This window comes from Chlamydotis macqueenii, chromosome 25 (assembly GCF_036417535.1).
Source record: "Chlamydotis macqueenii isolate bChlMac1 chromosome 25, bChlMac1.mat, whole genome shotgun sequence".
Lineage (NCBI taxonomy): Eukaryota > Metazoa > Chordata > Aves > Otidiformes > Otididae > Chlamydotis > Chlamydotis macqueenii.
The window spans coordinates 6,553,267-6,578,276 of NC_141580.1; the positions used below are offsets into that span (position 1 = coordinate 6,553,267).

Consider the following 25,010-nt stretch of genomic DNA (forward strand, 5'->3'; position numbering starts at 1 on the left):
GGAAGTGATGTTTAGCAGGGAGGTGATGTTCAGCAGGGTGGACTCCATGAGAAGAGACCAGGGGCTGCCTTCATGCTGCCCTCATGCCAGACACAAACAGTTCCAGCCAACATGACATCGGACCCACCTCAGACCAGGATTGAGCCAGTCAGTAAAGCTGGTAGTGCTACTCTGAGAAAATATTTCTAAAAGGGCAAAAGGCTGCATGGCAGTGAGGAGTGAGGGAAAAAAACTGAGAAACAGTCCTGTGAATACCAAGGTCAAAGAAGAAGGAGAGGGAGGTGCTCCAAATGCTAGATCAGATATTTCCCTGCTGTCTGTGAGAGAGACTATGGTGGAGCAGATATTTTCCTGCAGTCTGTAGAGAGGACCACGCTAGAACAGATATTCTTACTGCAGCCCATGGATGAGATTATGGTGGAGCAGGTGCATGTGCCCTGAAGGAACTGTGGACTCCAGAGAGCATGCTCTGGAGCAGGTTTATCTTGAAGGACTGCAGCCTGTGAGAGCGAGCCCATGCTGGAACAGGAAAAAGTGTGAGGAGGATAGAGCAGCAGAAATGAAATGTTACGAACTGACCCCAACCCCCATCCCCATCCTCCCTGTGCCTCTTGGAGTTCGGTAGGAGGTAGAGAGGTTAGGAGTGAAGAGTGAATTTGAGCCTGAGAAGAAGAGGGGTGTGGGCAGAAGGTGGGGTTTTTTTTTTTGTCTTGTTTCTCACCATTCTATTCTATTCTATTTTAACCAGCAATAAATTAAATTAATTGTCCCAAAGTCAAGTCTGGCTTGCCTGTGATCGTAATTGGTAAGTGATCTGATCTCAGTCAGAATTCCCAGTTCTCAGCTCAACTTCTCCATGCAGGTATCTGAGTGAGACTGGAAGTCTTTGGTAGTTGTTAGCCATGATCTCAGAAACACTTCTGTGTCACACAACTTTAACACACATCTCACAGTGTCCTAGTCCCCTCTCTGCATGCTTCACTGTTTGAATACTACTGTAAATTTTAAATACTGTAAATTTTTCAGTGTAAATTTTTTCCTGACTTCTAAGCAATATTTTCATCTTAGAGGGCATGAAATTTGGGACAGGAATATTGTCTCAAAAGAATGAAGGAAGTGCAATAGTGACCAGTTACCATGTGGTCCATCTCACCCAACATTAGGGTTCACTTGCCTATTACTGTTTTTGAAAAACAGCAACAAGCAAGTTGACAGCTTGTGCTTTGTCCTGGTTTCATCAGGGATAGAAGGGGCCATGCCAACAAAGGAGACCTCATGGCTGGTGTTTGCTACATGCCATCCAATGAAGAGGAGAATGTTGACAAAGCATTCTTACTTCAACTGCAGGAAGTGTCACGCTGATCCTGCTGGAGGACTTCAGTAGCCCTGACATCTATTGGAAATGCAGTGCAGCAAGCAGTCCAGGAGACTCTTGGAATATGTTGAGGATAATTTCTTTATCAAGGTGATAGAGAGTCTGACTAGAGCAGAAGTGTTGCTAGACCTGCTGCCTACCAACTTGGAAGGACTAATTAAAAAGGTCGAAACTGATAGTAGCCTAGGGTGCAGTGATCATGCCCTGGTGGAATTCACCATTTTGAGGGACATGGGCCAAGTGAAGAGTAAAGTTGGGAACCTGAATTTTGACAGACTAAACTTTCATTTGTTTAAGGAATTAGTGGATGGGACCCCGGGGAAACTGCCTTCAGAAGTAAAGGAGCAGAATATGTCTGGCAGCTTTTTTAAGGACATTTTTCTTAGAGCAAAGAAATCTTGATTCCCATGGGTAAGAAACCAGACAAGGAAGGCAAGTGGTCTTCATGGCTCAGTAAGTACATCCTGGTCAAAGGAAAGTGTAAGAAGGAAACGCGCAGACAGTGGAACCAGGGGCACAAATCCTGGGAACAACATAAGGATTCTGCCTGAATGTGTAGGGATGGGATCAAGAAAGCTAAGGCACAGCTGGAGCTGAATTTGGCAAGGGATGCAAAGAACAATAAGAAGGGCTTCTACAAATGCGTTGACCAGAAAAGGAGTATTAAAGAAAATGTACTCTCCTGGTAAGTAAGACAGGGGATCTAGTGACAACCAACATGGGGAAGGCTGAGCTACCCAACAATTTTTTTTACATCACTCTTCAATGGCAATTACTCTTCCCATATCTGTCAGGTCCCTGAACCACAAGGCCACAAAGGAAAGATGAGTTACGGATGTCATGTACCTGGAGTTCTGTAAGGCCTTTGATATGGTTCCCCACAGCATCTTACCTTTTAATTGGGGAGATACAGGTTTGATGGATGGACTGCTATGTGCACAAGGAATTGGATCAATGGCCGCATCCAAAGAGTTACAGTCAGTGGCTCGATGTCCAAATGGAAATTGGCAATGAGTGGTGTCCCTCAAGGGTTTGCACTGGGACCAATACTATTTATTATCTTAACTGATGACATAGATAGTAGGATTGAGTGCATCTTCAGCAAGTTTGCAGGTGACAGCAAGCTAAGTGGTGCAATTGATTCACCTGAGAGAAGTGATGCCATCAAGATTGACCTTGACAGGCTTGAGGAGTAAGTTCATGTGAACCTCATGAAGTTCAACAAGGCCTAGTGCAAGGTCGTGCACCCTATACAGACTGGGGATGAATGGATTGAGAGCAGCTCAAGCAGTCCTTGAGAAGGACTTAAGGATGCTGGTGGATAAAAAATTGGACATGAGTCAGTAATGTGCACCTACAGCCCAGAATGTGAACCATATCCTGGGCTGCATCAAAAGAAGCATGGCCCACAGGTTGAGGGAGGTGATTGTTGCCCTCTGCTCTGCTCTCATAAGACTGCACTTGGAGTACTGCATCCAGTTCTGGGGTCCCCAGTAAGAGAAAGACACAGGCTTGTTAGAGTGAGTCCAGGGGAGGACCATAAAAATGATTGTAGGACTGGAACACTTCTCTTATGAGGACAGGCTGAGAGAGTTGGGGTTCTTCAGTCTGGAGAAGAGGAGGCTCCGGGGAGACCTTATGGAGGCCTTTCAATAGATGAAGGGGGATTCTAAGACAGTCAGAGAACAACTTTTTACCAAGGCCTGTAGTGACAGGACAAGGGACAATGGTTTTATACTGAAAGGAGGTAGATTTAGGGTAGCTATAAAGAAGAAATCTTTTATGATGGAGGTCATGAAAGACTGGAACAGGTTGCCCAGAGAAGCTATGGATGTCCCATCACTGGAAGTGTTCAAGGTCAGGTTGGAAGGGGATCTGAGCAATGGCAGGAGGATTGGACTAGATAATCTGTCAAGGTCCCTTCCAATCCAAATCATTCTATGATTCTATGATAAAGTGACTAGATTTGTGGGCCAGGAGACAGCATGGTATATCATTTACATTGACTCTAGCAAGGTTTTCCTCATTGCTTCCCACAAAGTGCCTGTATCTAAGTTATGTCATTATGGTCTGGCTGATTGGACAGTTAAACATGTAAAATCTAGTTGGATAGCTGTACTTGGAAGATAGTGACGAATCAATTGTCTTCAACTTGGAGGCTGATAGCAAATGGAGTGCTGTGGGGATCTATATGAGGACCCCTTATGTTCATCAGTGACCTTGAAGGACGTGCAAGGGAGTGAATTCTTGTCAGTTTCACAGATAAGACCAGATTGAGGGGACCAGTCAGTATGCCTAATGGCAGGGCTGCCATTCAGAAGGACTTAGGTAGGAGGACTGAGGCTAAAAGGAACTGCAAGAAATTTAGCTAGAACAAATGTACCTTCACCTTTGCAAAAAATACAGACTATCGACTGATTGTCATGGGAACAGCTCTGTGGATAAGCACTTAGAGTACCCTGTGAGTAGCAAGCTGAACATAAAACAAGCAGCGTGCCTTGGCAGCAAAGAAAATTAACAGCATGCTGGTTTGCTTTAAGAGGAGCATAGCCACTAGACTGAGGGAGGTGATTGTTTCCCTCTAGTTGGCACTCATTAGACCACATTTAAACTACTGCATTGTTCAGGTTCTCTGGTTCAGGTAACTGAGCAAACAAACTGGAGCAAGCTCAGACGAGAGACACTAAGGTAGTTGGTGGCCTTAGCACATGTCATCTGAGGAAAGAGTGAGGGAAGAGGGTTTATTGATTCTGGAGAAAGCAAGGCTTCCAAGGAACCTAACAGCACCCCTGCAGTATGTGTTATGAATGTTATGAAAAAGGGGGAGCCAGGCTTGTCATAGTGGTGCAGGGTGGGAAGATGGGAAACAGGAGGACTGTATTTAAAGAAACCTTTTTTTTTTTTACCTTGAAAAGCAGTCTAGCACTGGAAAAGGGTTACCCAGAGATGTCCTTAGATAACCTGTATAGGCAACCTGAATCAAGGCTCTGCAGCTCCACATGAACATTGAAATGTCCAATTTTCCAAGTTCTCCCTCAGCCTAAAGCTACATCCACATTTTATTTGTTGATATGATTTCAGATAGAATAGAATAGAATAGAATAGAATAGAATAGAATAGAATAGAATAGAACAGACTACTTCAGTTGGAACGAACCTACATTGATCATCTTGTCCAACTGCCTGGCCACCTCAGGGCTGAGCAAACGTTAAAACATGTTATTAAGGGCGTTGTCCAAATGTGCCTTAAACACTGACAGATATGGGGCATTGGCCATCTCTTTGAGAAGACTGTTCCAGTGTTTGACCACCCTCTCAGTAAAGAAATGCTTCCCAATGTCCAGTCTGAACCTTCCCTGACACAGCTTTGAACGGTTCTCATGTGTCTTGTCACTGGATACCAGATACTGGATACTGGATTCTCCGTTTCTCCAAACTAAACAAACCCAAAGTCCTCAGATGACATACCTTCCAACCCTTTCACCAGTTTTGCTTTCTTTCACTGGGTGCATTCAAGTACCTTAACACCTTTCTTAAATTGTGGGCAGAGCATTGCACACAGTGCTCAAGCTGAGGATGCACAAACAGTAAATATGGTGGGATAATCACCTCTTTTGACTGGCTGGTTATACTGCGTTTGATGCACCCCAGGATGTGGTTTGCCCTCCTGGCTGCCAGGGCACACTGCTCACTCCTATTGCGCCCGCTGTCAGCCAGCAGCGACAGACCCCTTTCTGTAGGTCTGCTCTCCAGCCGCTGCTCTCCCAGTTTATACTTGTGCCTGGTGTTACTCCATCTCATGTGCAGAATCTGGCATTTGTTCTTGTTAAATTTCATGCCATTGATTACAGCCCAGGGCTCCAATCTATCTAGATCCCTCTGCAAAGCCTTTTAGCCCTCAACACAGTCTACAGCACCTCTCAGTTTAGTATTATTGGCATTCATCTTCTATATCCAAAGCATAGATGTTACCTTTTCCCCTGCCCATCTGTTTATGGTTATCATCCACTGGAGAGATCTGGTGACATCAAAGGTACAGAGTCATGATCTCTGGCTGGTATCAATCATACAGGTCTTTGTATTTCCTCAGGTACTCACCTTTCAGGCATCACATGCACACCACAGGCATTTCTGGTCTGCTACCTCAAGGTGATCATGGGCGTTATCATCATCTGTTTCAATGATCTCCAAACTTCTTTGATTGCACATCCTTTTTACCACATACTCCCAAATATATGTATATTTATTTATTTATAAATTATATACATATACTACTTACTAAAACATTATGTACATAAGAACAAGAATGAAAAAAGGTTGAGATGAAAATGAAATAAACACTTATTAATTTTTTTTTTTAATAGTAATGGTACAATACTATTTTCTTCCCATGACACAATGGATTGTCTTGGACGTGCTCCTGCGAGACCCCACCTGTAGTACTGCATCCAGTTATGGAGCCCCCAACATCAGGACGTGGACCAGTTGGAGAGAGTCCAGAGGAGGCCACAAAGATGATCAGAGGGCTGGAGCAGCTCTCCTGTGGGGACAGGTTGAGAGAGTTTCGGGCCGTTCAGCCTGGAGAAGAGGAGGCTCTGGGGAGACTTTAGAGTGGCCTTCAAATATCTAAATGGCACCTACAGGAAAGACGGGGAAAAACTCTTCAGTAGGGCCTGTTGCAATAGGACAAGAGTTAATGGTTTCAGAATAGAGGGAGGAAGATTCAGATTAAATATTAGGAAAAGACTTTTTACACTGAGGCTGGCAGAACACTGGCACAGGTTGCCCGGAGAGGCAGTGGATGCCCCATCCCTGGAAACATTCAAGTCAAGGTTGGACGAGGCTCTGAGCAACCTGATCTGGTTGGAGATGTCCCTGTTCCTTGCAGGGGGATTGGACTGTGTGGCCTTTAAAGGTCCCTTCCAACACTAACCATTCTATGATTCTGTGACACCTCCAACTAAACTACAACAGTAGTCCAAGTCCACATGAAGAACAATGGGAAGTACAAAGGTCTTCATGCAAAGAGCATCATTGTGTCATTTAATGAGCCACTTGTACACACAGAATGGTTCCTTCCTTCAATGAAATGAAGTCAGAGAGTATGGAAAGGTATGGGACAGGGGGAAAAATGATGTCATCAGCTGTCTATGAATAAATGCCTGAGCCTTTAATCCTCATGAATCTCAGTGATATGTGGTGTGTGATAGATCTTTCTCTGATGTATACATACCTCACTTTGAGCCTCAGCAGATAAAGAGTGTTAACTACTTCTACAGTCCAATGAGTGAAGGTGGGAAGGATGTTAACTGTTTTCTGAAAAAAACTGTGTATGTTTTGGTTCACCAATGAAGGAAATGATGTTAAATTTATAACATTTACAGGTTTTAGTAATCTGTATCATGCTTGCTGGAACTCATCTTATTTAAGTGTTAGGAGACTGGAATGGGACTAACCTTACCTAACGTCAGTGGTTGGATTCAGCACCCCGTTTGGACCTATGTATAGGCATCTAAAGATAGGCATTAGGATACGTCTACAGGTGGCCATCCCTGCCTACACTAAGAAGACAACTACATGAATAATTAGAAGGCATTGCAGACAGCGAAAGGGATGTAATGCATATATAGTTCGACCTGACTCATGGCACTGCTAACAGAATAGCAACTTGGGAAATGATAGGACAGTATTGCTAGCAAATAGGGAGTACAAGCTTAAGATAATTAATCAACAACGTAGAAATTACCAGAGCAAATATCTCATAAATATCAAAGAAGTCTGTAAATGTAGCAAAACGTAGGCTAATGAGGAAAGGGTAAGCAGAGATGGGCTTTTTATTTAAAGGGATAGCTAGTGGTAAAGCGGAAGAACTTGGCAAGGGAAAAGAATATCAAGTGAAGCAACTCATGTGATGGTGACTATTTAGTACATCTGTCAAACAACCCGGCACCTGATGAGTAGAGTTTGAAACAGGAGAAGAAACTTGTTGCTGTCATAACCATACTTGTGTCTGACGCATTAATGGTTAAGAGATCTGGTGTCTTTTCCTTAAACTTGGTGAGGAAACACCAAGGGGAGAGGAAAGGCATTCTGCCTTCCTAGTGAAGAATTCTCTTTTACTGACATCTTGTGCTAGTTTAGATGCTCTGGACGACAACCTGAACAGGGCTAGTAGGGTACAGCTAACTCCACAAGATTCTTTTCCTGTACTGTAGGAACATCTCAGTGGAATCAACGCTCTGAGTTTCAAAAATGGCTTAAATAGAAATGGTTTAGGGCCATAGCCACGGTTTGGGTGATACAACACAGTGTGTACCATACATCTTGAGGAGCAGCGGCTGGAGACAAAATGGAATCTGAAAGGATCTTAAATTTGGAGGAAACATTATTGCCCCAATATACTTTTTGAGTAACAAAGACAAGTAAGCACATTCAAGGCTTTCGTCTGATAGACAATCTGCTTAGCAGGAAGGGATTCATGCCACAGAATTGCCAAGAGGATGTGTCGTAGTTCAGCCCCGATCGGGACCAGACTACACAGTCTCTCTCTCGCTCCCCCCACCCTCCAAGATAATAGGAGGAGATGATAGAAGGAAAAACGGCTCAAGGTTTGAGATAAGGACGGGGAGAAATCCTTAAAGTTACCGTTACGGGCAAAACAGATTCGACTTGGGGAAAACTATTCATTTATTTCTAAAATTAGCAGGAGAATGAGACAGGGAACAAGATAACCTCCCCCCACCCCTCCCTCTTCCTGGGCTTAACATTATCTCTACTACCTTCCCCTCCCGAGAGGCACGGGGCGGGGAAAAGGGAATGGGGGTCGCAGTCAGTTCATCACACGTTGTTTTACGCCGCTGTGTCATCGTCGGGGGAAGAACTCCTCGCATTCCTCCTCTGCTCCAGCGTGGGGTCCCTCCCACGGGCCACAGTCCTTCCTGAAACTGCTCCGGTGTGGGTCGTCTCTTCCACGGGGTGCAGTCCCTCCAGAACGGCTGCCCCAGCGGGCCCTCCATGGGCCACAGCCTCCTTCAGGCCTCCACCTGCTCCAGAGTGGGGTCCTCCACGGGCTGCAGGTGGATCTCTGCCCCTATGTGGACCTCCATGGGCTGCAGGGGGACAACCTGCTCCACCATGGTCTTCACCACGAGTTGCAGAGGAATCTTGGCCAGGAGCCACGTTACTCCTCCCCCTTCTTCTTCACTGACCTTGGCGTCTGCAGCCGTTCCTCACAACAGGCTGGCAGACGCCTCTCAGGATCCTTTTTACATCTTATTCACTTCTCATCTCCTCTCCACTTCTTGCAGCCAGGCTGGGCCGAGTTGGGCCCAGTTGGCTGCCCAGCAGGAGGCCAGAGGGTGAGGCCTGCAAGGCCCATGAGGCTCGCGCCTCCCCCTCTCTGCCCCCCGCTCAGCTGCTTCACATCTCTCCCCTTTTTTTTCTGTTTTCCCCTACTTAAATATGTTATCGCAGAGGCGTTATTATGGGACATTCTGCTACCAATTGGCTCGGCCTTGGCCAGCAGCAGATCTGCCCTAGGCCCGGCCGAGTCCACTAAACAAAGGGGAGCATCTTCTAGCAGTTTCCTACAGAAGCTACCACCTTAGGCCCCCCCTCACTAACAAAACCAGAACAGGATGTCAGAAATGTCTGTACCTGCCCCGTCACACCAAAGGCAATTTAGACCACTTGTCTAGAACTGGCAAAATCAATTGCTGTCTCCTTCTGTTTAGTAACTTCCAGTGGAGTTTTATCCATTAAATTACTAATCATACTTCCTGTCATTAACAGCAGCTACGGCAAATAGCACAAAATAGCTTTATTTGTTTAGCATCCTGTGCATTAAAGATCACAACATCCTGCTGGCATCAGCTCACTACCTGTCACTACCACATTGCATTGAGCCTCCTCAGGTGTTCCATCCTGTTCCCAAGACAGCTGCACACACCAACCAGTTTGAGCATGCTTTTATTGGTCACCAGAAAGTGGAGCAGGAGGTAGCACAGTTGGGCAGCAGTGGGAGCAAGGGAATCATGTGAAACTGTGTGTGCTTCAGACCTGCGTTTTTGCCTTGCCGCGGAGACGTTCCTTAGTGCAGAAGCCTGTGCCTATGCCATGAGGGCATCTCTGACTCCATTTCAGCTACCCTTGGAAGCCTCTAAGCATCAGTAGATGTTTGATGCATTCAGGAAATGAGGTGCTGAGCATTTTAGTCAGGGGAGGGAGAGTCAGGCAGATCTTGGAGTGAAAACTTCCTCAGCTCTTTACGTATCCAGGGCTCAAAATTGTCTCTCAGGACATTCTTCTATCTCAGTTAGGATGTTATGATCTGAGTGAGTGGAGAACTGGACGGGTAAAAACAGTTTGGATGATCAGGTCCTCACCTGAGCTCCAGCTGTGTCTCTGCCATTCCTCTGACTGGCCATGTAACCTGCTGATCTGTAGTTGAGCCCATGGACTGATTTCCCAGCTCCACCTCAGGCTTTCCTCATCACTATGGACTTGTCTGATTATCTGGACCTTCACCTTATCATGAGTATTATCCCCAGGCTTTTGCTGTTCTCATCACGAGAATATTAAAGGACTGGGGCTTTTTGGCAAAACCACTGCTATTGCCTGCCTTGTTATCTCTTTTGGCTACTCTCCTGTTTCACTCTGTAGGGTGCCATTTCTTGGTGCTCCCAGATATATGGAGGTTTTCAAGACCTGACTAAAAAAAGCACAGAGCATTTTTCCCCTCATAGCTGAACCTGCTTGAAGTATGAGGTTGGACTAAATGACCTCCTGCTCACCTGCATGAGGTGATGTCATGAATAAGCTCTGATGGAAAAGCAGCATATCTTTCACTACTGATGATAACAATAGTGCTAAAAGTTGTGAGTCTCTGGCAAGTCCTGTGTCTTATCTACTCTGACAGATGATTTCTGATATTCCAAAAGTACCTCTGACGGAGGACCTCTGCCTGGCCCTGTTGAGCTCTCACTGTTGCTACCAGGGGCAGGCAAAAAAAAAAAAAGGGAAAAGAAGAAAAAAACAGCCCAGCCCAAATCTAGGATCCAAGAAGGTTCTCATCAAGGGTCTCCAATGAGATATGCGCTCAACTGGAGATACCTCACTGCTCTCACTGCTACATGAGTACTGGGCACTCTGGGTACTCTGAACAAGCCCACATCTCTCCAGAGTTTGGAGGAGAAGGTGACAAAAATGAGATCTTGTGACATGAAGCACTCACCAAACCACAGCTTGGAATTAGTAAGAACAGAAGCAGGACTTGACACAAACTGAAAGCAGGCTGAGGTTTCCTGTTTAAGCTCCAAACCTCGTATATATAGATTGCCATTCTGTACCTGGCTCCTGCCTGCTTAGCTCGGTCACATTTTGCAAGCCTCCAAAGATGGGATTCCACGAATCACTTTCAGGGCATAATTATTGTCAGAGCAATTTTTTTATTCATTAAATTTACTTAGAATTTCCACTTTTTTTCCATCTGTGATCATTGTCTTGCCCTCCTGTCATGTACCTCTACAAAGGACTTGTGTTTATCTTCTCAGTAGCCTCTCTGTTGGTAGTACCAAGAGAGCTGTCATAAGGTCCCACTAAGCCTTCTGTTCTCCAGGATTAAGCGACTCAGTTTCCTGAGTCTCACCAAATACAGTGTGCTCTTCCAGCACCTTGATCATCTCCACAAGACTCACCCAAGCTTATGAACAACTTTCTTATACTGGAAATATCCCAAACTGGATGCACTATTCCAGAGTCTGTTTTACCATCACTGGGTAAAAGGAAATAAACACTTCGCTCCACAGCCTGCTGACTGTGCTGCTGATGATACAGCTCAGTACACTGCTGGTTTTCAAGTCCAAGAATCACAAACAGAAGTTTTGAGCAGAAATTAGCTTTACTGATACCAGTGCTGTCAAGGAGGGAAAACAGTGAGAAACTTCTCCCCTAAAGGCAAGTTAGCTAACAAACCCATTTGGGTCCCACTCCACTGGGCATTTGGTTAAGTTGTTGCAGGTCATGACTTCAGTGCTGAATTAAGTTACAACCGCTTGGCTCTTCCTCTTGAGGCATGCTTTCATGCTTATTCTAGGCTACACTCATGAGGGAGGATAAATCTCCAGAAGAAAGCAACTTGATAGATGGTGGTGTATCTTAGGATCTTTCAGAAAAGCTTGTGAACACCATTTGTGTCTCTGATGAAAGGTGAGAATATTAATCCCTTGTTGCTGGCTCCTTTTCTATTTTCTTTGCTGTTTTCTTTTTTCTGTATTCTTCACTGGGTCTAATAATGCAGCAATGCGTTATATTCCATGTTTTGTATTTGTCTGACTCTTTCAGTGTCATACGTAAACAGCACTAAGTGTCACAGTTTTAAATTAATATTTTAGTGTCACAAATGTTTATATCACCATCTGCAAATCAATGGAAAATGATCAGAGACTTGTTCCACACTTATTCATCCCAGTAATGCCTTAATATTGTGTGGAAAACATGATCATTGGAGATTCATTCAGCCCCAAGTTAGTCACCTAATTCTGAGCTGAGTTTTAATCAATATAGGAGAGGAAAAGCTGGTGCCTCTGCATGGTGATTCAGGTGAACCATCTTAGGCTTGCATCTTCATCAAAAGATGACTGATGCTATAGAAGAGTCAATCCCTCTCCATTGACACTAGTGGAAGGGGAAGCCACCGGCAGAGTTTGTTTGCAGATGTCCCGGAAGTGCAATGAGATTAAGTCAGTTCTACTGAAGATCTAATTCTGTGCTGTTAGACTCCAAGGCAGAAATTATAACTGTTTGTTGTACCTGAGTATCAGAGCCTTTTCTTGGTCATTTGGAATGGAATTCCAGGCACAACATTGGATGGTCAAAACTGGGCAGACCAGGCAGAACTATTTAAGATCGACTAGAAATTACCATTTTTATTTTCACTAAATTAACTTAGAACCTGCACTTTTTCAATCTGTGATCTTGTCCTGCTGTCATGTACCTCTATAAAGGACCTGTGTTTTTCTTCTCAATAGCCTTTCCATTGGTACTGGTGCTTCACTGTGAGGGTGGTGAAGCACTGGAACAGGTTGCCCAGAGGAAATAAGAAGCTGTGGATGCCCCATTCCTGGAAGTGTTCAAGGCCAGGTTGGACGGGGCTTTGAGCAGCAAGGTCTAGTGGAAGGTGTCCCTGCTTATGGCAGGGCAGTTGTAACTAAATGATCTTTGTGGTTCCTTACAACTCAAACCATTCTATGATTCTATGATATTATTCTGTGATATGATTCTCTGTTTGGGAAGATCTCCAGTTGCAGCTAGAAGCACTGTAGCTTGGTGAAGCGTGTGCACAGAGACAGCCTTACACTGTTGAGTAAATCTTCACGCAGACTGTCTCTGATCTCTCTGTTATCAGCCAGTTTGCTGGAGGACAATCACCAGAAATGCTCAGAAATGTCACCCTTCACTGCTAGCAATTAATAGGTTTGCACCTTCAGTAGCTGTGATCCCTTCGTTGCTCTGATCAGTCATAGTTAGATGAAGTGTGTACGGTGCATGATGCACAGCTGCTGAATATTGTTTCTCTATTCCTCAGGTAACTTTAAATTTTTTTTAGAAAAGTACTTATTTAAATTGTGTATTTGTTTAGAAATTAATAAATTAATATCTCTTATCTTCTAGCTACCTATCACCCTGTTGTACAATGGCACACTATTCTCTTTTTGTCTCCTTGCTTTTAGCTCAGTGCAGATTCATTTTGTACCCAAACAGGCCTGGTGGAAATTATGTTTTGGGATTCATGTGTAGAAGTCGAAGTCCATACCACAGTCAGGGAAAATCCATTATGCAATGTGATTGCTTTAAAACATCTTGATACTATTCCAGAATTAAAAATAAAAAAAAAAAATAGAAGAAGAAGAAAATCCCATTACTCCTTTTAAGAACTGCATACATAGATTAATTTATCTAATTTATTTATTATTATTGTAAGATCTATCATTCTATTCTATGATTGATATGGTTTTCCTTGTACACAGAACTGTTTTGTCAGTTATTTTCTTTGTTGTGGGGTTTTGGTTTGGCTTTTGGAATTTTTTTGCCTTTGGAATGTCATCTCTCTCTCTCTCTCTCTTTCTCTCTCTCTGTTTTTCTCCGTTTTTAATATTGGATTTAGTATGTTCTGGCCATGATGCAATAATGTCTTTGTTTGTATTCCTACACAGGGAACACGAAGGCAAATGCGTCCACAGAATCTCACCAAGGTCTCTGAATTCATCCTTGAGAGTGTTTTTGACAACTCTCACCTCCAAGGTCTCTATATTGGAATGTCTTTGTGTCTCTACCTCACTGCTATCCTCAGCAACTCATTTGTCATTATAGCTACCGGTATCCACCCACTACTTCATACCCCTATGTACATTTTCATCTCCAACCTGGCCATCCTTGACTTGGTAGGTATCTCCTCAGTTCTGCCCAAGATGTTGGAGAACCTGATCTTGGGCAAAAACACCATCTCCTTTGAGGGCTGTGTAGCACAGCTCTATACCTTCACTTTCTCAGGCTCAATAGAGCTTATACTGTTAACAGTCATGTCTTATGACTGGTACCTGGCCATCCACCAGCCACTTCACTATGTAACCATGATGAACAAGAGGACCTGCATCTCTTTAATGGCTGGTGTCTGGGGAATTGGTACTGTCAATTCCCTCATAAACACCCTTCTTGTGGCACAGATGGACTTCTGTGGGCCAAATTTAGTCCAAAATTTCCTGTGTGAAGTATCCCCAGTCCTTGCCTTGTCCTGCAGCTCAACCTATCTCAGTGAAATCATGGATTATATGGCAGACATCATCTTAGGCATGAGAAATTTCCAGCTGGTCATCCTCTCCTACTGCCTCATCATCATCTCCATCCTGAAAATCCAGGGGTCTGCAGGGAAGTGGAAAGCATTCTCCACCTGCTCCTCACACCTTGCTATTGTTGGCTTGTTCTATCCACCATCATCTACAACTATATTCAGCCAACTAGCACCCAATTAGAGATGAAAAACAAAACAGTGAGCTTCATGTACGTTCTGGTGACTCCCACTCTGAATCCTTTGATCTACAGCCTGCGCAACAAACCAATCAAAACAGTGTTCTGGAAAACTGTTCCATTTCACAAGACAAATTAATACACATAGCCACTTGCCCATACTTTTCAGCTCTGTTCTGCATGGCCCACACTCATGGGTAGGTGAAGTGTTTTGTCAGCCTTTGCTGCTAATAAGGGTGACATTCCATTCACTGAAGTTCATATGACCGCAACAGTGGCAGTTCTTAAGGAGAAACTATCTGAACTGAGGATACCCACAGCAGGGTGAGGTGAAGTATACCTTAGAAGTGTTTGTTACTCTGAATCCTCTAGAAAAGGAGGCAAGAAGACAAACTCAATGGAGACCACTATATGGTAGCTTTGATCAAGTGTTTCTATGTATTTGTATCAGCTAAGACTAGAGGTTATTAGCATCCGTAGATTTAATTTCTGTAGCCATCCGATGGAGTGCAAATGCTGGTGATCTCTTGAGTCAATCTCACTTTTTGGTCAACAGAGAGGAAAAGGCACTTCAAGGATGCAATTCATCTGTTTTTTCCAGGCCTCCCGCGGCTTCTCAAATTGGACCTTAAAGGTCTGTTTCTCCCTGTTGTAAAGCAGTACACCTGTTGATAAGCTATCCAATATTTATGTTTTGAAAGTTTTTTAACAGGAAATCAGATCTTTGCTTGAGAACATAGAATCATCAATCGAATAGTCATTTATCATTTTGAGAAAAAATTCACCACACTTATATGCTCAGTCTCAGCTATTTGTCATGATTTTCCTTCATTCTTGCCTAGATTTACTTTTTTTTTACATTTAGAACATTGAAAAAGAAAATTATAAAAAGAAACAGCCTAAGAATGTAACAATAATGTGCTAGAAATAAATTATTTTAAAGATATTCCTCTGTGACTATTTGTATGCCCTTTGATTTTTAGATGGTGTGTAACATACTGCGTGCAATTGTCTTCTGAAGTGTATATGCCTCAGAACACCCTCCCATCCTCATGGGGTGGCAGATATTTGCCTGCCTGAGCTGGACTTCTAAATCCTCCTTACAGTTAGTGGGACTCTATCTTGTTGAACGAACGGAAAAAAAAAATGCTAACAAAATTACTTACTGCTTTGGAAAATAAATTTATGGGGATGTGAGTTCACTTTCAGTAAACCGATGATTACTTTCACTGTTTTATTGGTTGCTTTACCTTTTGTTGCCATAACAGAAGGAAAGAAGGAGGAAAGGAAAGAAGATTGAGGGACTTAATCCTCTAAAAGGAAACATTAAAAAAAATTAAATCTTCTCCTTATTGCCTTTTTCTTAAGGTATGTCGTAGTTCAGCCCTGATCAGGACCAGACTACGCAGTCTCTCTCTCTCGCTCCCCCCACCCTCGAGAGAATAGGGGGAGATGATATAAGAAAAACGACTCAAGGTTTGAGATAAGGACGGGGAGAAATCCTTAAAGTTACCGTCACGGGCAAAACAGACTTGACTTGGGGAAAACTATTCATTTATTTCTAAAATTAGCAGGAGAATGAGACAGGGAACAAGATAACCTCCCCCCCACCCCTCCCTCTTCCCAAGCTTAACATTATCTCTACTACCTTCCCCTCCCGAGCGGCACAGGGGGGGGAAAAGGGAATGGGGGTCGCGGTCAGTTCATCACGCGTTGTTTTATGCCGCTGTATCATCGTCAGGGGAAGACCTCCTCGCATTCCTCCTCTGCTCCAGCGTGGGGTCCCTCCCATGGGCCACAGTCCTTCGTGAAACTGCTCCGGCGTGGGTCATCTCTTCCACGGGGTGCAGTCCCTCTAGAACAGCTGTCCCAGCGGGCCCTTCACGGGCCACAGCCTCCTTCAGGCCTCCACCTGCTCTGGCGTGGGGTCCTCCATGGGCTGCAGGTGGATCTCTGCCCCTCCGTGGACCTCCATGGGCTGCAGGGGGACAACCCGCTCCACCATGGTCTTCACCACGAGTTGCAGAGGAATCTTGGCCAGGAGCCATATTACTCCTCCCCCTCCTTCTTCACTGACCTTGGCGTCTGCAGCCATTCCTCACAACAGGCTGGCAGACGTCTCTCAGGATCCTTTTTACATCTTATTCACTTCTCATCTCCTCTCCACTTCTTGCAGCCAGGCCGGGCCGAGTTGGGCCCAGTTGGCTGCCCGGCGGGAGGCCAGAGGGTGAGGCCGGCAAGGCCCATGACGCTCGCGCCTCCCCTTCTCTGCCCCCCGCTCAGCTGCTTCACATCTTCTCTTCCTCTTTTTCCTGTTTTCCCCTACTTAAATACGTTATCGCAGAGGCGTTATCACGGGACATTCTGCTACCAATTGGCTCGGCCTTGGCCAGCAGCGGGTCCACCCTAGGCCCGGCCGAGTCCACCGAACAAAGGGGAGCGACTTCTAGCAGTTTCCTACAGAAGCTACCACCTTAGGCCCCCCCTCACTAACAAAACCAGAACAAGGTATCAGACAGTTTAGCTTCTAGGGGATATACAAAAGTTTTTTGAACACTCTGGTGTTTTTCTTACGGATTAAGGATCATCTGGTAAAAGAAGAAATAACTTTACCTGCTGTAAGGACAGCACTGACCTCACTAAATTTTGGAAATCACCAGTGAAGAGAGATTCCTCTGATCTTATAATCTATGCTCTTTTGGTTCCAATGGGAGACAATCCCAGAGACAGCCAGGTGAAGTATATTTAGCCCAGAATCAGCCACGTTAGGGAAGGTTAGGAGACACCCAGCTGTCATTTCCTCAAAGCCTGTAGGGCTTGTCCCTACACCTTGTTCTTGCAAATATTTCTCATTAAATACATACCTAGTCCTAAAACAAGTAAGTACACTTTATTTCAAATAGCATGCTGATTTCGATCAGCAGTCTTTATTCATTGTGGGTAACAGGAATGTTGTATGCCTGTGTCCTCATCTTAAATATTGAACGGTTTCACACTCGGGCCAGGGTTCCTGACTTGAGACTCTCTGTCAAAGCAGTGCAAAGGCTTCTACATGCCATGCCAATCTTGTTAGGGACCTGCGACAGAGCCTACTGTTCATACAAGAACCCAGTTCCCAAAATGTCACCTCCAAACCTCTTTCTATCTAGTTCCACCTGCTGCCCTGCAGCTGAGATCACACCTGCCATGTCCTTTATGCTAGACTGTCCAAGCTTTTCTTCCACAGACACCCTGGTCCCTCCACTGACTGGGACAACCTCTCCTGGTTCTTCCTCATTGCTTCTTCCTAGTTTATCTTTTCTTTCTTTGCATAAAGCTCTTTCTCCAGGGAATCCACAATGCTGAAGGAAAGAGCTAGCTGGACCTAAAGGCAACAGCTCCCTTAATACCATCAATGGAATGATGTGGAAGATGACATCATGGGAGGAAGGAACTTGTCACTGTCAGAGGGCAGACCCACTTGTTAGTCATTCACAGCACTATAGAAAGAAGTCAGACAAAAAAAAAAAGTAAGTTTTCTTCCAGATCCTTTAGGCCTGAAAGCCTGGGATCTACAAGACTCTGATCTTGCCTCTACATAGACCCAGCTCTGTGATTTCTATCAGTGTCAATATCTGCGATTCTCTATGGAGATAAGCCTCTGTCCAGTTCAATGAGAAGAGGTGATTTAACTCACCAATTCTAATGCTGCCTGGGATCTAAGCTACTTTTTGGGACACAACTTAGTTACTGGAAAATAAGCATTTGGTAACATTTTGGACGACCTGAAGTACTCTCTACAGGCACCAGATGATGCTCCACAGGACATGGGTCTGCTGTGCCTTACCTACTGGCTCGCATGTGGCCATGTCTCATCAAATGGCACAAAATACTTGTACTTAAGTGATTCAGGCCAGACCCAAAGAGAGGGAATAAATAACTCACCCAGCTTTACAGTTCTAAGAACTGCAAAGCAAAGTCAACCTAGAGCCCTTAAGCTCTCATTAGAGCCAGGGCAACAAGGCAGGCAGGGCTGATCCACATGGTAGTCACATAACTCCACCATTCTGAGACAGAAACGTTAAAGAAATGAAACAATTCTCTCCAGATATCCATTTCACTACTTTGCACATCAGGCAGTGTTCCAGGTTGACTACTGGCATTTAGAAATATACTCTTAGCTTTTCTAGTTACACACACAGCTGAGGTCAACCTCACTGCAAAACTGAAGGTGATAATTACAGACAATGATCAGGATAGGCACAGTCACCTTTTATCATGAGCCAGTCACAGCCTGGCTCTGGAGAAATGGAATCCACCTGCTACTCGTGTTCTCCTGATAGGCTCAGCTGAGCTCTGCAGTGCTCTTGGAAAAAGCCCGTGGGATCTTCAGCACACAGGCTCTCCCAGCTCTCATCACTGTCTCCATGGGGCAGATCTAAAGCCCTTAATCACCTCAGGTCAGCATCTCCCCATAGCTGATGAATGGTACCTCAAAGGACTATGAGCTGCAAGTGGGCTCCTTTTCCCACCACACTTGAGAGGTGACATAGCAGTGGTAGGGGAGGAGAATTTAAACAAGATGCAAAAGAGTTGTCAAAAACAACTGCAATGTAATGAACTTGATGGGCACCTCACAACAGGTAAAGGCCATCTTTCTCACCTTCCTTTCTGAAAAAAAAAAAAAAAAAAAAGCTAAGTTTCATTGAGATGAAAGTTTTGTGTTTCATTCATGGGCAAAGGAATGACTGTGAAACCTATTTTCATCTCTCATTTAATGTGAATATAGGCTTTACAGAAGCCTGCGCAGTTTGCAATGTTTAGAACCTTCTTGGGGGTTGAGGGGCAATATGTGAAAAAAATGAGAAAAAACACAAACCAACCCTTCTGGAAGCTTTTAAGGGAACTTTTCCCATTGGGAATTATTTTTATTAGAACCTTCTTCTATTTTAGAGTCCAAACTTGGAGTTACAAAAAAAAATAATAAGCTTTGTTCTTTGTTCCATCCATCTTGTTAGAGTATCTTTGTAATATCATCTTTGGTACACAATTTCAGAGCCTTTTACTTCGGGCCATCTGCAAGGATTGGTTTGTGTTTCTCTTTGTACTTCTCAAGGATAAAAAATTTGAGACTTTCTGTCTGGTGAGCCTAGCACAGTGATATAACAGATTAGCTATGCCAAAGAATTTATCTTTTTTTTTTTTTGTACTCTTCTCTTTCCTGCTCTGTCTCATGGGAGCTGAGATCCTTCTGCTTGTTCTATGGTGGCATGTCTTTACAGGACGGGTTTGTTAGTCAGGGAATCACCACAATTCAGTGAAGCTGCAAGTAGCTGTCTGCTCCTAGAGAACAGCCGCATCCTCATTTTCTCTCTCTTGTACACTGACTTGTCCTACTTTAGCTCTGCTCGGGAGCAAGCTGCACAGTCTCTCACTCACTTCTCACATCCTCCAAGGGAATAGGGGGAGATAGTATAACAAAAAAAGGCTCGAGGTTTGAGATAAGGACAGGGAGAGGTCCTTGAAGTTACCGTTACGGGCAAAACAGACTCGACTTGGGGAAAACTATTTGTTTATTATTAGTAGTAAAACAAAAGCAGGATAACGAGGAAGAGAACAAGTTAACTTCCCCCTACCTCTCCTTCTTCCCAGGATTAACTTTATTTTCAATTATGTCTATCTCCTTACCCTCTTGAGTGGCACAGGGGGGAATGGGGATTAGTTCATCACATGTCTCTTTTCCACCGCTCCTTCCTCCTCGGGGGAAGAACTCCCTCTCCGGAGCAGTTCACAAAGGACTGTAGCCTGGGGGAGGGACCCCACGCTGGATCAGCAACCAAGCAGCATGCAAACCCTTCAGAGCAAATGCTGTCTACAGAAGTTTACACGAGCCATTAAGATACAGCTCTTGGACAGGCCCTTGCCCTGGTTTTGAGAGGGATGGAGTTAATTTTCCTCTCAATAGCCAGTGTGTTTTGGATTTTGTATGTGAAAAATGTTGATAAACACACTGACAATGTGAGTTGTTGCTAATGACACCAAGGACACTCTCCGACTCTCCAGGTCTCTCTAATGTGCAGGTGCAGGAAGCTGGGAGAGAGACAGACAGACAAATTGACCCAAACTGGCCAAAGAGAGTATTCCATGCCATAAACATCATGCTCAGAATAGAAGTGGGGGTTGGTCAGGGGAGGGCACTGCTGGCATCGCTCACTGGATCCCTTGCTCTCTCCCTATCACTCCTTTGCTGGCTGCTTGGTTTCATTTCTGTGATCGCTGATTGGGACAGGCTGTCTTTGGGACATCAGGTGGTGAGAAAGTGTGCATTGCTCATTTTGTATATTTTAGTATCCTTATATTCTGTTATTATTGTCATTTTCCTTTGCTATTCTGGTAAACTGTCTTCATCTCAACCCATGAGTTTTCCTTTCTTCCCAATTCTCTCCCCCATCCATCTGGTGAGGGGCATGGTGAGCGAGAAACTGTGTGGTGACTAGGGTTAAACCACAACACTCTCCATGGTTTATTTATTTAGTATTTTTACAGCATAAAATTCAAGAGACACTATGAGGATCGTGTGGTACTCAGTCATAACAGTATTTCAACATTGTGATATGAAAAGTACATGTTGCACATATTGATATAGGCATGGGAAGATCTGAGAGTGCTGTTGAGTAGAAGCTGAGAGGTGACAGTGATGCACTGTGACATTTTCTGTTAGGCTATATGATTAAGCTCCTCTGCACGTACAGGGATTCCCTCGGGAGTGCTGGTGGAAGGAATCTGAAGCATTAGTATTCAGTGAAAGGTCCACGATGACAGGTGAGTGGAGATCAGAGAGAAGACATGGAAGATTTCATGTAATGTCCAATTTACTACCACTTCTGAATGGATGCCCAAAGTTCATTTCCTCTTGCGCCAAAGCAGAGGACGCTGTTGGAGATGGTGGTGTCTGGAGGGTTGGAAACCCAAAGGGCACCTCACCCCAAGCTGCAGGGGCCATCGCAGACAGGATCTAGGGCCCAGCTCAGGGACTTCTAGCAGCAGCTGCAGTGGCTCCTTGCCAGGGTTCCCCAGAGCAGCTGGGTCCCTCCAGGCACATTCACATGTGCAACCCGTGCATGACTACACCTTAAGACTGACCACACAGATCGATGTGGACAGAAACACTCTGCAAATGCTGATGGCACCAGCACCATCACTCGGTTCACCACTGGCTGATCAGGACAGGGGTCTGCTGGTGGGGCATACATACACATGTTGTTAGGGACCGAAAGAGTTAATGTAAACATATGTGTGTATACACATACAATGCCGATGTGCCATTCACTGCCGTAGACATTTGGGGTTTGCAGTGCTTGCCCTTGGATCCCCAGTCCCTGGCACCTGGGCATGTGAGCCCTAACTTCCATCACCACTGCTATAGACTTTCCTGCCTCACCCACACCAACCTACCACCCTCACACAAACATAAACAACACCTCACCACATGGGCACATTGTAAATCTCCTCACAGCTGGCCTGAGGTCTTTCCAGTAACTGACCTGGGGCCTGCCCCTACAGCTTTCCAGTTCCCATTGCATTGCAATGAAATTTATGTGTTTCATTCATGGTCAAAGGAATCACTGTGAAACCTCTTTCTTCTCTTCTTATTTAATGTGAATATAGGTTTTACAGAAGGCTGGACAGTGTGCAACGCTTAGCACCTTCTCAGGGGGGATGTGGAGCAATGTGTGTGAAAACACGAGAAAAACCACAAACTGACATGCGATAGATGAAAGGGAGCGAAAAGGAAAGATAAGTAAAGATAGGAAAAAGGATTATAGCTACCACTGCAGGTCCAAGGTGTCCCTATGGTCCCAGATCCAGGCAGCGTCCCGCCATCTTCACAATTTATGTCGATGTCGATCCTTGGTGGGGAAAGCTCTCAGGGATCTCGTTGTTAGGGGTCGACCTTTTATGCTAAGTAACAAACCTTGCTCCCCCTTTGTGATGGAGGGTTTTTTTGTATTATAATGAGCAAAGTTCAGTTACAGCTGTTGCGATCCATCTTTCTTGACAGTGGCTATGCGGTTACTTTAGCAGCTCAGGTCCTTCCTGGAGAATGGACTGTCCATTCAACCCCTGTTCCAGGAGTATTATACCTGTTGTATCCATAGAAACTGCATTCCACTCATGGGAGCAGCAACTGAGGCTTACAGCAACTCATCCGTGGAAACTGAATTCCACTTTTGGGAACAGCAACTGCGTCTCAGGCAGACTGCTCGCAGCAGCTCATGTCAAGTTGTGAGCCTAACTTGTAGGCCACATCAAATCCGTAGCCCAACTGAAGGTGTCGTGTCCCCAAGGTACCATGTCCCTGATGAGCCATTTGGGCCATTTGCCAGGACTGGCTTGTATTTTTGTTTCTGCTTCTCAAGGATACAAAAAGAGACTTTCTGATTGGTGAGCCTAGCACAGTGATATAACAGATTGGCTATGCCAAGGAATTTCTCTTTTTTTTTTTGTTCCATTAGTTGAGTTCAACCTTGGACCAGGACCGTCCATCTTCCCATTTACTCCTCATTCATCTATGTTGATGTATTTAATTAAAGAGCAACTAAAACTCAGTGGATTGCCTGAAACTTTACACTTTTTTTTCCATTTTCAGGAAGAAAGGGCATTTGGGAAGAAAAATACTCTCCTCAAGCCAAGTCAGATTGCCCACCCTATAGAGACACGAGGTGCTGATGTGCAATTTCATCTGCTTTTCATTGGTTGAAACATTGTCTTTTGTAGCACAGATTAAAGGGTACTGACAAAGGAGCAAAAACTAAAGAAAGCTGAAACTGTAACTTCCTCAGTTCTTCCATCTACATTGGACTTCCCTAGCTAGAAATAATGCAGATAATATCTGTGACTAAGACAGACCTTACCATAAACTTTTGACCTCACCCATACCACAAAGTACTCCTCTCCCTAATCATCCTCACCAATCTTGAGCTTAACCACAAACAAACAAGTTGTGTAATTGGAAGAAACTGTAAAGTTTGCCTCTTCTGCAATACCGTTGCTCTCTGCTCTTGGACAGTGTGTAGAGGTGAGGGTACAGGACACTTATACTGGAATGACAGCTTCAAACCATGGATGGAACAGACCTCTGAAGGTCCAGCTCCCACTCACAGCTAATACAATTAAGAGTTTAGACTTGGATTAAGAGTTTTCTGTGAACAGGGGATTCACTGGGAAGTGCTGGTGGAAAGAGTCTGAAGCAGGAGCAAAGTAGGTCAGGCAATAATCCTAGAAAGGTCCATGGTGACAGCTGAAGTGAGATCAGAGGAGGAGTAAATGGAAGACTTCATGCAGCACCCAATTTAGCGCCACTTCTGAGTGGATGCCCAAAGTTTATTTCCTCTCATGCCAAAGCAGAGGGAGCTGTTGGAGGTGGCTGTGTCCAGAAGGATGGGGACCTAGAGGGTGCCCTGTTGGAAGGCCTGGACTGGGATCTGTGGGAAGCAGCTACAGCAGCTCCCAGTCTGTCTCCCCAGTGTGACTGAGACCTTCCAGGTGTACTCGAACGTGCACCGCAGGCACAACTGCACATACACACCAGGGACATGGGTCGAGGCAGAGTGAAACACCCTGCAAACGCTGATGGTACCAGCAGCCTCATCCAGTTCACTTCTGGCTGATCAGGATGAGGGTCTGTCAGTGGGGCGTACATATGTCTGTAACTATACATGCACATGCACACACCGTACAGATCTCCCAGACGCTGCCCTAGACACTAGATTTTTTTACAGTGAGGTTGGTGGAGCACTGGCCCAGGTCACCCAGAGAGGTGGTGGATGCCCCATCCCTGGAAATGTTCCAGGCCAGGAACAGGCTGGAACAGCCAGGACGAGGCTCTGAGCAACCTGATCTGGTTGGAGATGTTCCTGCTCCTTGCAGAGGGGTTGGACTGGATGGGCTTGAAATGTCCCTTCCAACTGAAATTATTCTATGATTCTATAACTTATAAGTGAGAAGAAACCCATAGGATTTCAATGATTAAAGGCACTGTGCTTCAGCCAGGATAGCTGTAAAAAGGTATATGAAAAGCCAAGAATGGAACTTGTCCAAGAGGCAGGACCTCATCCTTTGGAGGGCTGTCTTCTAAATCTCTTACCTCCAGTAGCCAAAGCTACTTGCCGCTCTGCCACTCAAAGGCATTAGGAGTGAAACTTCCCATTTTGATCACAACTGGGGGAGGAAGTCTCTGCCCCTACGGTATAACAGCTGCACTCCCTCAGCTCTTTGAAGGTGTCCTGTCCTCAGTCAGTACTTCTAATGACCACTTGCCTTTCAGTTCATTTGCAGCAGTGGAAGGACGTGCCTGGATTCGCCTTGCTGAAGTTCAGTCTTCAAAAAGCCATACACCTCTGGTACATTGTACTCCACTGATGGCAAGGGACAGATTATGTGTCTTCATTTTCATGAAAGTTAACCTCCAGTTCATGCCTAGGTTCTGGTCCTGTGAGCACCTGCAAAGCATGGGTGCACGCTCAGCCTGTGCTTTACAGTAAATCAATGAGGTACCTCCAGTCTGAGATTTCCCTGTGATTCTCAGAACAGTCAGTTCCAGAGATGCCTCCAGCTAGTTGGTGTCAACGGGA

At 44.9% G+C, this 25,010-nt stretch overlaps 1 protein-coding gene and 1 pseudogene across 1 annotated transcript; one reads left to right on the forward strand and one right to left on the reverse strand.

The window, feature by feature from the left end:
* Positions 1-13,601: 13,601 nt before the first annotated feature.
* LOC104477922 (olfactory receptor 13G1-like) lies at positions 13,602-14,402 on the forward strand. Its single transcript, XM_010118139.2, has one exon. It carries the CDS (start codon positions 13,602-13,604, stop codon positions 14,400-14,402), a length of 801 nt encoding a protein of 266 aa, XP_010116441.2.
* Positions 14,403-14,466: 64 nt separating this feature from the next.
* Positions 14,467-25,010, reverse strand: part of LOC147597853 (uncharacterized) — a 47,111-nt pseudogene continuing 36,567 nt past the window's right edge.